Source organism: Antedon bifida, chromosome 3 (genome assembly GCF_963402885.1).
Source record: "Antedon bifida chromosome 3, ecAntBifi1.1, whole genome shotgun sequence".
NCBI lineage: Eukaryota > Metazoa > Echinodermata > Crinoidea > Comatulida > Antedonidae > Antedon > Antedon bifida.
This window is the reverse complement of record NC_136228.1, coordinates 12105955-12121711: the sequence shown is the minus strand read 5'-3', so window position 1 is coordinate 12121711 and position 15757 is coordinate 12105955. Positions and strand designations below refer to the sequence as shown.

At 31.6% G+C, this 15757-nt stretch overlaps 3 protein-coding genes across 7 annotated transcripts in view; all 3 read right to left on the bottom strand.

Moving 5' to 3' along the window:
- Positions 1-1528, bottom strand: part of LOC144838659 (discoidin domain-containing receptor 2-like) — a 77798-nt gene extending 76270 nt beyond the window's left edge. The window contains exon 1 of the mRNA XM_078694089.1: positions 1444-1528. The gene's annotated coding sequence lies outside the window, so the exon portion shown is untranslated. The remainder of the gene's footprint in view (positions 1-1443) is intronic.
- A 2031-nt stretch (positions 1529-3559) lies between these two features.
- On the bottom strand, positions 3560-13816 carry LOC144837204 (uncharacterized). Of its 5 annotated transcripts, none has more exons than XR_013611450.1 (3): positions 13790-13816; positions 6509-8954; positions 3560-4040 (listed from the first exon to the last, which is right to left on the bottom strand). XR_013611450.1 is itself a non-coding variant. In XM_078692220.1 (2 exons), exon 2 carries the CDS (start codon positions 8935-8937, stop codon positions 8278-8280), a length of 660 nt encoding a protein of 219 aa, XP_078548346.1. In that variant the 5' UTR covers positions 8938-8954; positions 12425-12664; the 3' UTR covers positions 6506-8277. The 5 variants fall into 5 exon arrangements, 1 of the variants encoding a protein (XP_078548346.1); XR_013611449.1 differs by lacking the exon at positions 13790-13816 and adding an exon at positions 12421-12664; XR_013611448.1 differs by lacking the exon at positions 13790-13816 and adding an exon at positions 12425-12664.
- On the bottom strand, positions 13507-15022 carry LOC144837205 (uncharacterized). The gene is made up of 2 exons (XM_078692221.1): positions 14987-15022; positions 13507-14060 (listed from the first exon to the last, which is right to left on the bottom strand). The coding sequence occupies exon 2, from the start codon at positions 14056-14058 to the stop codon at positions 13519-13521; it is 540 nt and encodes a 179-aa protein (XP_078548347.1). The 5' UTR covers positions 14059-14060; positions 14987-15022; the 3' UTR covers positions 13507-13518.
- Between the last annotated feature and the right edge of the window lie 735 nt (positions 15023-15757).

Below are 15757 nucleotides of genomic sequence, written 5' to 3'. Positions count from 1 at the left end.
TTGAACCAATGATGAACATTGAGATGACAAATATTAAAAATGTTTGAAGGTTTGCACGGCGGCTGGCCTTATAAACACTAGTAGAGTTGAGTGATGTATTTACAAAACAAGTAAGGTTGAGAATTTCTCAATGTTTCAGTTGTTATTCAAATGTCAAGTTCAAAATCAAGCCACCTGGAATAACTAGTACTAGTACTTATGAACACAAATGAGGAGTCCAATTGGTCCCTAGACTTTAGGAACATAAGAAAGATATATAAATACAATAATATCTGTTATAATAATAATTCCAGCTATTTTAGGCCTAAATTGCTTGTATTTAAATATTTCATATATTAGTGCTGTTTCATGGAGCTATACATTAATTGCTTAATAGTTGATATGGTAAGCATGAATTACTTATCTGATATTTTGTGTATTCATATATTAATTGAAAAAAAAAAAGTTATTATTATTATATAGAAGATCAAGTTGATATTCAGTAACAGCTAATTCTCACAATGCATTAAACTAATTATGTCCATTAGAGTTTGTTTACCCTTCTAGTTGATTGCTTAAAACAACTTAATAATTTCTGGGAACCATAGGGAAAATCTCCTATTCCTTGTACAAGTATCTTAATTAAGTCTACTGAACCAAGTAATTGCGTATCATGGTCATATGATTGATGAAAGAATTCACAAGTTAAAAAGTTAACACTACCTAAAGGCAACGTCAAGCACTTTGCTATTATTTGTACTTAAAGGAATTAATCTAGCGTAAGTGACATCAACTGCAATTACAAATGCAGAGGGCACAATTTTAATAATACTTGAATATTCACAACAGTATAAACTAATTGAGAGATTCTTACAGTCAGAGTTTTTACAACCAATATATACTATTCCCAAAAATTACAGTACAGTTTTTTACTCCAACAAAATTAAATTTGGAATGTGACTTTTTGCCAAATAACATTTTTTTTTAATTGAAATAATATTTCTGATCATAAATAACCAAAGCAAAAACAGTCTTATGGAAATTCCCTTAATTTAATGTACATTTTTTTTCTCGTTAAGTCTGTATTATTAATATAACATTTACTGAACATTCCCTATGTCTATGATGTGGCAGAAAAAAAAGAAGATCATTTCATTTATTTCTTTTTTAATAATTTCAAAATTTAGAGAAAATAAACTTTTTTTTAGACAATATTCAACTTCTACCGCATTCACATTTATTATATAGAGGGCTACTCACTATAAAATCTGATCCACCTAAATTCTAGAAAGAAATTTGAGAGTTGAGACAGCAAGCTTCCCGAGTTGCCGTCTTGGCTTTACTGATACTTAGCATGGAGGAAATATATATTTCCTCCATGCTAATACTAGTCTTTTTATTTACATCAGTAATTAATGATTTCCTGCATTAAATAGCCAACGGAGGAAGGGTAACTCAACTCACCTCTAACAATTGCAACATTCCTTTACATCGAGTTTTCCAAGGCACCACCAGTCACCTCTTCCTTTCCGTTTTGGTTTTCCCATCCACTGCTTCCATTAATCCATGCATGATTTGGCTGCCTGCACAAATTATTATTTATGTCTATAGATGGCGCTATTTTAAATATATTTCTTATCAGAAAAATGATTGTACTCTTTTTAATTGTCAATAAAATTATTAGGGCTACTTTCTAATAATTCCTACTCCTCTATCATACATAGCGAGTTTACAAATCCATCATCATTCCAAATACAAGAACATTTCTACAGCGATCTTTTACCTAGAACATTCTTGGCCACAAGAGTCTCACTTTCATCCATCAATGTTTCTTTAGTTTTTTTAACCTAAAAATGTTCTTATTTTGGTTGTTCTTATTTTAGTCTTGTAAATTGCCAATTTGGATTTTAAAAACATGTTAAAGTTCTAAAAAATCGACAATAGATAAAAGTCGATGAAAGAGTTAGTATAATAATATAATCGTCCGTTGGTTAACAAAAACTGTCCATAAATTTAACAAAAAGTTTCACCCTGATTATATGTTGCATTCACATTTTTGTTCTTTTGTTACTCAACTTATATTTTTTTTTCTGCGACTTTAACCTTTAACTGTTCTAAAAGAACAGTTAAAGGTTAAATTCGCAGAAAAAAAAGGCATACTTTTACAACCGGCCCAACGTAAAAATTAGTACGCTGTGAAGGTCAAAATAGTAAGGTCAACGTGTACGTAACACATTTATTTCTCTTAACTATCATTTTGATATAGTAAAGCTTCTCCACCGTTTTTTATTGTTCAGAATTTATCCAATGTAAAAATAAACGACCCTGTTTATGTGTGATGAAACATAACTTGATTGGTGATAAAGTTTTTACACAGAGCAGAGCTGTAATTGTAATAGCGCCCCCAATACTTACATAAACTTGAATGATAATCAGTGTGACATAATTTAGTACCTCATAATGTTTACATTTGTTGCAGGTGTTCTGTAATTAAATACTACACTTCATTTAGTTGATATTAACCTGAACAAAGTGAACTAATAAAATATCAATATAGAATTGCATTATAATCTTGGCCAGATTTCAATCAAATGGACTGTGATACCAAAGAACCTTCTATAAGTCATGATACAGTACTTCAATGAAGCATGATGTATGGGGATAAGCCATGCAAATAAAATAAACTTTCAAGCTCAATCTGACCTCCACCTCCCCCTCCTCTGGTTCAAAGTGAATAATCAGTCTTTAAAATAAAATGTAATATATTTTCAATAGAATATCAAAGTTGAGACCTAATAATAAATCAACTATTTTTGGTTTGTTGTTTTGGTTATTTTTACAATTTTGATTATTAGGTATAATAGAAGAGTATAGAAGATTTCGAAATAAATAATGGAGCCTGGAGTTTAACATGCTTGTTTACCACATTCCAGAATCATGGGTTTAAATCCTGGTTTCCACAAGTTTGAAAGATTTTATCATTTCCAAATTAGCATGACTAGCTATCCGCCTGAGCCACTCCTGTACTGCCGCTTCAGGATATTTACATTTTTTTAGTCCAATTCAGCATGTTTCCACTTTTTCTTTCAAAACGACAGCTCCAACAGTTCACTTAATTTTCATTGCCATTGGTCACGGTTCCTTTGCATTTAGACCAGCCCAATTTTCATTTTTGTGGTGACACTAACAGTTTTTGTTTGTGAGGGGGTGGGGGTGGAAGGGGCTTAATTATTTTTGCCTAAAGGTAACCATCATGCGCTGATGATAAAAATGATTGCTGCTTGTGCTCTGAGAGATCAACTATACATCGGTCCAATGAGTAAACTTGCTTATTTATAGAATCTATACAATGCACGGTGGAATTAAAATTCCTCCATTATGAAAGTTATTTGTTGAATGCGTCTACGTATGCAGTATAACTGTGGAGGCTAGATCACAGAATTTCTCAGACACACCTATCCTCAATCAGTCATTATCAAAACATCTTAATATCCCGTTGGCATGCAGTAGTATTGTCATTTCTGATAAGAACTATAGTAAACAGACAATTTTGAAAATAAATACGACTTTTGAACCAACATGAAATCATAATGTAGTATTTTATTAGATTGTTAACACACCAAAACACAATCATACATATATTTGTGAGCACATACTGTAAAGCCAAATATCAGCACCAGAATATAATATAGCCTTATATACTTTATCATACTGTAACCTTAACTTTATCCACTGAATAGATACATATATAATATTACGACTTTTGTAGGATATTTCAAGGGCATTACACATACAGCAAAGTCAGATTAGAAACTATTTTGAAATTGCTGACTCACTTTCAGAACGATGAATGACTTTCAAAGGATACAGAATACCTCAACCAGTTTATGGCGCTACAGTACAGTAAACCTTCTCATTTACAAACCTTTTATTTTTCAAACCTTTCTCAATGATGCCATTGAAACATTTTTTACAAAATCTGTTTTTAATTTATGGTTTTGTGAAAAATCCGTTTCAGTTGCAAAGGTATTTTAAGTTAACAATACAATTATATTGAAATACTCTAATTATATTTGTAGTATAGGGGCATTCCACAGTATTTGGTCCGTGGGTTTAAAAATTTCATTTACTGATTTTGATGTAACTCTTGGCCATTTCTCAAAGTAGACATGTTGAAGTTTATTAAATAAAATTTTTTTTATTTTTCTGATATTGATTTTTTAAGTTATTGAATATTAAATATGAAAAAGTCATATTTGGCGTTACGGACGGGACATTTTTAATCCTATTTATTTCATAAACTATGCATCTTATTACTGTTTTTTCAACAGATATAGTTACTTTATGTCTCAATAATACATAATCAAGTGTTTAATTAAAATGTTGTTGTTTATTAATTTCATACATCCATTTCAAATTCATAAATGTCCCGTCCGCGACGTTTTAGGCGGTTTTTTTACATTTATTTTAAAAGTAATGATGCAAAAATCTTGATATTTCATTTTCTCCTCCTGAGGACTATATCTCATTATATTATGAACAAATTTTTTGAAAATTTTAGATTTTGATGAAAATATCTTATTTCAAAAATATATTGTTACGGACGGGACATTTTTGTTACGGACGGGACGTATCATTTAAATCCTAATTATTTCACAAACTATGCATCTTTTGAACATTTTTTTGCCAGATATAGTTACTCTATGTCCCTATTGTACATATTCAAGCATTTTATAACACATATTTTGTTTATTAAATTTCATATATATACATTTCAAAATTCATATTTGTCCCATCCGCGACATTTTAATAGTAGTTTTATGGTGTTTTTAACATTTCAGTTAAAAGTATTGATACCACAATTTAATATTTTGTTTTCTCCTTTTAAAACTATATGCAATACATTATAAACAAATATTTTGAAACTTTTGGTGAAAATATCATATTCAAAAATATATTGATGACATTTTTCGTAGGCACGGGACAGACATTTTTGTTAAGGACGGGACATATCATTTAAATCCTTTTTATTTCATAATAAAACCATGCATCTTGTTAACATATTTGCCCATAAATATACTGCAGTTACTTTTTTTTCAAAGTAACCTCAAATTATTCATAATAAAGTATTTTTTTAAAATTGTTTATTAATTTCATACTTGCATTTCAAAATTCATAATTGTTACTTCTGAGACATTTCGATTGGGGTTTTTCCTCACTTGTGTTTATTGAAGTAATGACTTTAAAATTGTTATTTAATTCCTAATTTTAAATCTTAATTTTCAACTCCTAAGGATATTAAATTGCAATAGATTTAAACAAGTTTTTTTTATTAAAAAAACATTACTATCAAATTTTATTGAATGTACGGATGGGACATTTTTTTTATGGATGTGATGACAATATTGTAAGAATTAAAAAGTGTTTTTGTACTGAAGGCTGATAAGTACTGTACAAAGGTGTTAACTGTTGTTTATTAATCACAAAACATTGTGGTCTGTATTTAAAATAACAATCCACAAAAGAACAATACCTAAATCCAAAACAACATGACCAGTATGAATGGAAGTATTGGGTGCGGTCATCGCTTTGTAGATTTCATTCTTTGGTGAATTTGCAACCAAGAACCTTTTTTATAAATCAGATACTAAATAATTAAGATTGAATTTTAATAGAAGTAGGCCTACAGTACAGTTATTAAATCCAAGCAAGGATAGAAGAAAATTTCAGATGCAACTTGTATCCACTAACAAATTCAGACGTCAAACGCCAACGCCAATTTTTAAAGATTCGCCTTAAATGTGTTAATATCTTGAAGTCTTGTTTAATATGCCAAGTGTAACTTTTATATTAGTGTAAATAAATATTTTGATAACATTTTACAATATTGCTTCTCGTTATAACTCTTCGAATAATTAATTTTATAAATAATATTTCATATTTATGAATTTTAATATTTTCACTTGACATAAACTTTTAAACAGTGTTTCAAAGGTTGAATTATATTTTGATTTGTAAATAAAAGATTACATTGATGTAAAAAACTTATTTTTAAATGTTTTTAATAGCAAAATTATACAATTTTTTAACGTGGACAAAGTTGTCCTGTCCGCGACGTTAGAAATGTCCCGTCCGTAACGACATGTAAATCATATTTATTAATAAATTTGCAGTTCAATTTTTATAATTAACATTCAGTTATCTAAAACAACTATCTGGCAACATAATAATACAAAACAAATTTTAAAATCTCTTTTAAATGAGGAGAAATATTACAATACGTAAACCTTCTCAAAAGTCATGTCCATTTGCCGTCCTGTCCGCGACGCATACAATTTTCATAATAAAATTTTTTTTGTACAGTCTTTTTTCTTTTTTTGACTTTCATAATAAACATTGGCCATATATGTATACATTTATTCTACTTTGAATCTTGTATTCTTTTTTATTTCTAAGATATGTCTAGTTATATTCTCAAAAATGTCCCGTCCGTAACAAAAAAATACTGTGGAATGCCCCTATACTGTACTTCAATTACTGATAAATAATATAGGGTTTTCTTTTAATCTTCTTCTCATTACTAACTATCTCACTGCTTTCAGACCAAGGGGAAGGGCGACAGTACTACTAAATATTTCTTTTAAATTTTACATTCAGTTGAGTGCTCAGTATATGTTTTAAAAGGCCTATTAGATATGCCAATAATGGCTTTACCAACCTGCTCACCACAATAAATTATTAAACTCATTATATACTGTACCATCAATTATTGCTAGCCAAATAGTCAATACTACTAAATACTCTCAATAATACTGCAGATTCATTAATATTTGCGGTTAAATTAAAAACTTATTCAATTATTTTTTTTGTTTATAACTTGGTTTTCCTGTAATCATACTAAAACATAAATTGTAACAATAAAACCTCAATTTTATGACCAGTATCACTACGAATTAAAACTCATCTGAGTGAATTTTAGACACTGATACTAGACTGAGTGATTTCAGGTTTAAACCAGAAAAAATGTTGGAGGAAAAAATGGATAGTACGACCATTTAAAAAAAAGTATACACTTAAATTAATACTCGATACACAAGCAGTATCATGTCTAGCAACAAGAAACTACTGTACAGTATTGAGCCTTCCGACAGCAACCTTCATCCAATGTGAGATACTGTTATAGTGAAAGGTTATTTTAGCGGGTTACTGTAGGTTAAAATTTAGGAGTTATGTGCTGTGGTATACACCGGTTACAGTCAGCAGACACGATAACTGTATGTTTGTTGTCGCTAGATATGATACTGTATGAGAATCGGCCTCTTAATAATATTCACAATTGCACACTTCTTGGCACATAATGCCTTATATTATATCCTAAAATCAAAGTGAGGTATTTACTTCTGCATAATTAAGCAAGTTAAGAAATTGATTCATAATCATAAAGAAATTAATTCGCAACCTTAACAAAATTATTTTCAGTTCTCTGTGTTACATTACATGATATTAGCACCATTGATTCATGCATATTCAAAACGAACGACTGTACCATCTTAACATGGACATGATATGAATACTATTTCAAGGTCAAAGGTTACTGAAATTTCTAAGCTGTCTGAAGCTACAATATGCAACAACTGTTCAATGTTGTCAAATATCTTAATATGAGATACTATAGAAGTCACTTCATCAATCAATTAACAACATTATTGACAAAAAAAACTTATTGAACTAAATTTATGAGAATACAAAATAAATTTACATCATAAATATTTACATTATTGCAGAAAATTCGTAATGAAATGCTTCATAAACATATTATTAATACTACACAGTAGTTCTTATGCCGTTGTATAACGCATCCACCAATTTATTGATCGTCTGACTCTGAATAATAAATAGGAAAAAAGAGAAAAAAGATTTCACTCATGCGTGGTTTTGAAATGAGTGAAATTAACATGTTGTATTACTATTTGTAGTTGATTCACAATCATTCTATTATTAACACCAATACAGGAAGTGTCTTGTCGTGCACAACCAAAAGGGAAATAATTGCTTGCAATTTATTCATTTGAAAACAGCATACAAATTACCAACTTTTTAAAAATCTAAAATAATATTGTTGATTCCCAACAATAAATCAATGATTTAAAATGTGACCGTTTGTTTCCTCGAAATCTAAAAATATAAATAAGTGACTAATTTAGCTTCTTTTTCCTAACTGTAATACACATTATTTTATCAAATTATAAAACCTTTAAAATTATTAATTACGCTTGTTTAATTAGTAAATGTTGACTGTTATAGCAAGTCATCTGACATGGCACTATCCCTATGCAATAGATGCAACTTCATCATCATGTTGACAAGTTCTGTTCCCTCCTTCCATTGCGCGGCTGGCAATACGGTTCTAAACGCCTTGCGTGTTTGCGTAAAGCTCCTCGTGTCAAATGCTTCAAGCTCTCTAACAATCTCCAACGGATTTGGAACGTTCAGATAAATTCTTTTAATAATTAACATTACATTCCTGTGATTTTTTGTCCATCCTAATCGTAAGCGCAACTGTTTCCACTTTGCTTTTGCATTGTTCAACGTAGTATCTTTCCCGTCTAATCGTACACAGCGCTCGATGTGCGCCTCCATATCGTTAATAGTTCTTGGAAAGACATGCGGACGACAGATTTCTTTAGGAAGAACTTCGTTGAAAATGAAAGATTCGAGTCTGAACGCAGCTTGTCCCGCTAACATAGCCCATTTCTCGGCTTCTTTACGTTCATCTTCGTCAAAGTTATGTGACGATAACAATTTGATGCTGTCAATATCAATACTTGGTGGGCTGAGAGATGTGTCGCTATTGTACGATACGGTATGTTCCTCCTTTGTGTGTGGTACAGGAAGGGAACTTGGTATTAACGTATTACCGTTCATAAGACCGAGAATAGTTGGTTCACCCAACATCATTGATCAAATTGTGTTTCCTGAAATAGACAAAAAATATATAAAATATAAAAGTATGTCAAGCTGAAGATTTTGAATAAATTAATTTTCAGTCATTGGGCAATTTGACATTTCCCTGTTGCTGGTTTTAAATTATTCAAAGAAAATTGTTTGGGTAATATGAAATAAGAATTTATAGAGAAGCAGTGTACTAAAATAATTCTCATTCTGATTATACAGGAACTCAGAATATAGTTACTATAATCTTTGATTCAACTGTTGTTGTACCCTGAAATACAATACTTCCAATAAAGACACGGGTAGTGAAAGGTAACGCTTTATTAAGGGTAATTAAAATATTATTTGTACCTGCTGAATGGGGTTAAATGACAAAACAAAATGTATACATTTGTTCCTAATCACTTTTGTTAAGCTAGTTAAATGCTGCGAATAAACAAACACTTCTTTTTGAAAAATTCAATTTAATGTTTAATCATATCATATTGGGGATTAAAAAACAATTACCTAATTATCTAATAGTGTGTCGTGTACAAAACTATTCTGAAATCTTAATACAGTACTGTACATGTAGGCCTACCATATTTTCTATACAGACAAAATTTTGGAGTGACAGTTTACCAAAAGTAACTTTTGTTAATCAGAAAAAAGATTATTCATGGATTTAACCTAAAGAAAGAATACATACTAATTGACAAAGACTATCACATTTCAAATTCTGAGAAATATCAACTAATATATCCTACTACAGCATGTAAACAAGTACTAACTCGTTACCATGTTAACAGCATGTACAAAATAATCCATAAATCATTGGAAGTGAACAAGGACTATGGAGTATCAAAGGCTATGTTCAGACTGATGTAGCTATGGTAGACATACAACACTAAATGATAGCAAAGGTCAAACTTCACAACATAAAAGTAAACAATTTAGTGTTTTAGATACAGAGAAACGCTATTCGTAATTTAAGTTTTTTATTATTTTATTAATTATCATTATATTAAATGTTTTTTGAGTGGGGGAAAGGGTGGAAAAAAAAACTTGACACAAACTTTGTTAGCCTTGTGAACTAACAGCACCATAAATATAATTCCACCAATAAGAAAACACCCATATCTATAATGTGTTGATGTGTCAATATCTGCTTTTATCATGTACTGTACAAAATTGTGATATTTTATAGCGAACTGACGATACAGCAATCTGAATACAATACTGTTTATTGACTTTAAAATATGATGGGATCGTCACACATTGTTTTTCTGTGCATCTAAATTCGATGAGCTTAAGCATGCATAGAATGGAGTTATTCTATAGTGCGTGTAAACCTATGTTAGTAGCTTTTAACTAATGAACTAAAGTATTAGTTTCCTATAAGTTTGGTTATTTCAAAGTTAACAATTGATGTACTGTTTCTTATAACAGGATTTACAGTGAAATGACAGAAAGAGTATTTCCTGAAATATAGAAAGTCTTTATGTTTGTTATTGATTTGTAATTTAAAACAAAACGGTAATAATACAGTAAAGATCTTCATCCTGTTGATATCCTGTAGATTCTTGTCAGTTAGTGGAATTCCACACTGAATGTAATTGGCTATAGTATTCAATCCGGACTTGGACATGCCATAAGGGTCATGATGGCTACAGATAAGAACGGCTGTTTATTAAGTACAGAAAGTTCAGTGTCTCAGGGCGAGCACACATTTTGCAATCACATATAGCTAGTGGTTATATTTGGCTTGCTCCGATCCTTCTACAAATTTAAATGCAATTGCTTGGCTAGTGTCGTGTATTGAATAAATTATTACAGTAATTGCATGTTGAAAATTTAGTTAGTGAGTTTAAAGGTAAACTAGTTTTGATTTTGATAGTGTGGTATTCATTTTGTGTAAAATTCAGTGTTTGCATGGTTGTGCCATCAGTGGCGTAACAGCTATGAGCGCCCACTGGCTAAACCCAGGGCCACAGAGCTTATTATGGGGGGTCCTGAGCAGTGCTTTTACGAGCTTAAACCTATCCACAAAAATGTTGAGTGGTGTCAATTATGCATTGAATGTGTTAATGAACTTAATGTAATTTTAATTATCTACAGAGTTACAGAAAATGAACCTAATGGAGACACCATACTGTATGTTCAATTTCTGTTGTGTGAATCATATAAATATTTGTTTACACTATCAAACTAGTGACAGAAAAATGATGTGCCCAAATATGGTGGCGATATGCCCAAATATAGTAGTGTATGACATCATCATGTCCATGTATGACATCATCATGTCCATATATGAGCACATTTAGTAAATGACTGGAACTCCTTTTCAGGAATCAAGAGATTACTTTACATTTTGTAAATTTTGTGTAATAATTCAAAAGCCCATAGGAATTCAGTAAAGTTCACGAATTAGCCTATTTTATCTTAAAATGCAAGTGCCTTAATTTAATCAATTACCCTTGTCCTATAAATTGCTTATGAAAACAATTTTATGTTTCTAATTTAATAAAGTAGATTATTCAGTAAGCTGCGTAATTAAATAATATTTCATTGCACAGGTAACCAATACATTATTAAACTTATAAATAGGCATAACATTACAGTATTACTATTATCTGATCCTAAATTATGAATATGTATAACTATAATTTAGGTAATTTCATCGTAACCGGCTTCCAAATTGATCACTTTTGAGTGTGCCTATTAAGGGAACAATATTCCATCACAAAAACAAACAAAAAAGACCAATTATTATATTATATTCATTTTTGTATTTATTAATACAAAACTGGATATATAATGATAATAATTATAATACTTTGCTGGCTTGACAGTTTTCATTGGTGAAACGTTGGCTGCTAAAGTTTTAATTCTCAATTTTTGGGGTCCAGATCAATTAATTAGTGTTCATTTTTTTTGGGTCAATTTGTTGGGTCCTTTATTTAGGAGGGGCTTCATTGTAATTATTACTAACTAGGCTAATTTAGTATTATTACTGTATTCTAGTACTAGCCTAGAACAGGAGGAACTAGCCTTGGCCTAAAAAGGCAAGTACAGTAGGCCGCCACCTAATATAAAATAAATTATATAATAGTAATACTTAATAGGCTAGCCGGTAGCTTACCGTCTAGCCCCTCCTCTCTAGCATTTTTAGTCATGTTTAAATAATATCCTATTTAATATACATTAACAGTAGGCCTCCTATACATAATTGTGTGGGCAATTTTAATGTTGTTCAATTAATTGAATAAAAATATTTTAAGTTACGCTGCATTCATATTCGTCTGGGCTTATTAAAGTTATTTACACACATTAAAAACCTAAAACAATATAGCCTATTGTGTATTATACGCTAGCCTAGGCCAAATTATTAATTTTTTTCTTTGTCAGCGCCGACCATCCTGGCCGCGACCAGATTGGAAGAGAACCTCCGTCCAACCGGCCAGTCGTCGGTGTGAACCCGCCGTGCGTAGCCTACTGTTTACTGGATACCTACCAATTCAATTGACCGACGAATAAGCAGCGTGTTCTTGTGTTTGGTGACGTTCATATTCATGAAGTATCAGGCCTATTTATTAAATCCTTTCCTAGCCAAAATTCACATCTTCTACGTCGTATTAGGAGACAGAAGTAACTTAAAATCGGCACAGTTTGACGATGCCTTAAAAAAACACGCGGGTTTCCAGGATGTACTGTATGTGTTCACTTTGTGTTTACACTACACTACTATTATCACGTTCGCGCCTTTCTTGGCACTCATTCAAGAAAACGTCAAAAGAAAAGTGAAGTGCGCAGCCGCAAGAATTATTAGTAATTTAGTAATGCGCATGTCCAACTGTGCATGTGAAGTAATTCGCTGTGCATGTGAACATCACACAATGAACACTTAACTTATTTTTTCATGTTTTTTATTGCATTATCACTCACTTATCGTCGCGTCGCATTCATAGGCAATATGCACATTTTTTTGCCTTAAAAATAACTTAGCGCTAGTATAGTAGGTCAATGTCTGTCCGTAAAGTAGACGACTTCAGAGAAGAAAAATAACGCGAATCGAAAGCCTTTGTGAAGAGGCCTACTGTTTGTGAGAACATGCGGACCAATCAGAACTCATAATTATTTGGCGCGAATAATTCGCTAATGTAAAATAATTTTAAGCCTATACTTTTTGGATATTCTTTTCACAATAAATTAATAAATAAATTAAGTTTGACGGGAAAATACTCATGTGTATAAATTCCTATTTCGCGCGATCAAATGTGTCTAAAAGTGGAAGAATTGCGAAATGACCTTTTTTCAATCACATTGTTTTCCACTCGCGAATCCACCGGCGGCAACTCATTTCATGAGATTTGATTGGCTGCGACATTTTTCTATTCGCAAACCGCCCTAACTTTCGTCGCAGAAAAGAAATTTGAAAAATGAAAACATGAATAGGCAGGTTTTAATTCATGGATGGTGGCACTCGAACCAATTAAATCATTCTATTTTCCCCATTTTTTGCAGTATCAACATCCACATGATGAACAAGAAACGTATAGATGAATATGGAAGAAAAGTTAGGCCTGATATTTTTGATTCAAAGTTTATTTATTTCTTATCTATTAACAGCTCTAAATTGATCATGATGTTGATGACAGTATTCCCAGATTCCCAAAGTTTTTCTGGAAGTGAATTATGAAACGCGATTCTTGCCTCTTCAGCACTTTTACCACTTTCCTTGTCCAATCGCATCATCACTTCCAATGGGTTTGATATATTTAGATAGGCTTTCTTAATTATGACGAAGACGTTCTCTAAAGACGACTTCCATTCTAACTTTGTCTTGAGATTTCTCCATTTTTCACCAGCATGTTCTAACCTCATTTGGCTATCATTCTCCGGGTAGTCGATCAAAGATTCCATATCGGATATTGTGCGCGGGAAGATGTGTGGTTTGATGAGATTTTCTGGCAGAACCTCTTGGAAGATCTTTGACTCGAGTTTGTAGACAGCTTGACCAGCAAGCATGGCCCACTTCTCCCTTTCACGTTTCTTGTTTTCTTCATCTGTTAGTTGAGTTCGGACATTTTTGCTCATTTCCACTCGAGAAGAAGTATCACTTGCCTCCTCCTCAGATGAACTTTCCATAGCTGTGTGGAGAATAATCATAAAAAGATCGGATAGGTTAATAGCATGACGTTATTCGGAGAGATAGAAGGGATACATTTATTCACCTCCTACCGGTAATTAAGATACCTTTCTGACGTCAACAACGCGAAGAAGACTAATTTAGGCTACACATACAGCAGCATGCTGCTGCTACAAGTACAGTACATTTATAAGCAGACGGTGCAATACTTTATGCATTTGTTTATAAACGAAGAATTGATTAGGTCTAAACTAAATAATATGGAAATGAAATGAAGAAGAAAGGAAAATAATCAAGTGCAAAGGAATTAAAAAGGCATGAAAAGGCTGAAAATATGCTTGATGACGTTGAGCGAAACTCTAAGCACAGAGGGGCACTTGTTATTCATGTTATTTTAAATTCAAGTCACACATTCCACTTTTTATAATATCGTTCTTTAAAAGCGGTAGGCCACTTTCGCGAAATAAATGCATAAATCATGTATTACATGATTACATTTATTACAAAAGTCGGACGATTGTTATATAAAATGTATGGAATTTAGATTGGGTTCAAACTAGATGGTAGAACTGTTAAATTGCAATTTCGTTGATTACACGAACATTTTCAAGTTCCTACGGTTTTAACAATGAGATTTATTTTATTCCCCCAGAAGAACCTTTTGTGTCTCAAAGTTGTGTGATGGTTACACAAGGGGAGTTCAAGCTGGAGTTTAATGTCATTGTTTCGGTAAAGTATTGCGCACGATATCGTAAACTAATAGAATTATTATACCGACCAATGAATTATTAATTATATCAAAATAAATATTATTAATAAAAGACAAACGACTGTTGGTTTTTATGAGTCATATACCTCCTACGTCTAAAACAATATGAGTCAATTATCGGCGAAATATAAATGATTCACATACTTTTCAATAATCACCTCCACCCAAAACTCGACGGTGAGACTGGAGTACTGAACTAACTAAACGTAACAAGTCTTTAACAGGTTATTTGCTTTAGGTCAATCGTGGTATAGGACAAATATCGATGCTTTTTTATGTCTCTAGTGAAATTTAGGCCTAGCCTAGTAAAAAAATATCATTTTGTCAGGATACCATGTTATGGGCCACACAAAAAAAGAAAAGAAACTAAAAACTGCCTATATTTCTTTGGGTGACATGTTCAGATCAGATTTATCTAAACGAATAAAAAAGGAAAATTTAAAAACCCTTTCCTATATTGTTTTGGTTATATAACCTGGCATAGCCAATCTAACACCTTTTTAGTCTAGGCTATCACAAATTGTTTGCCCCATAGAGAGTTCGTAATTGAGAAGTTTGTTCTTATAATTTCAATGAAGAAATAAGAATCGATTTTTCATGAACCTTGTTACAACTTTTTTTGTTAGTTAAGAACGATTGGATTACGTTGCCAAACAAAACGACTTTTGAAAAGAATACTGTCTCTTTAGAAAAACATGTAGTCTAGGCCTAGTACAATGGATTATCGACCACTACATTGTTTGTATACTTTACTTACCAATGAGTATTTAGATCATCTTAGAATAAATAACAAGAAAAACATGATGCGGACCTTTTCTTTTACATGCTAGAGAAAAGAACCGCATTATTTTTGTGTACCGTTGCTATGTTACAATTATAAACACTCGGATCTCCTGGGCATGCAGCACTTGCCAATGGAAGTGAACGCG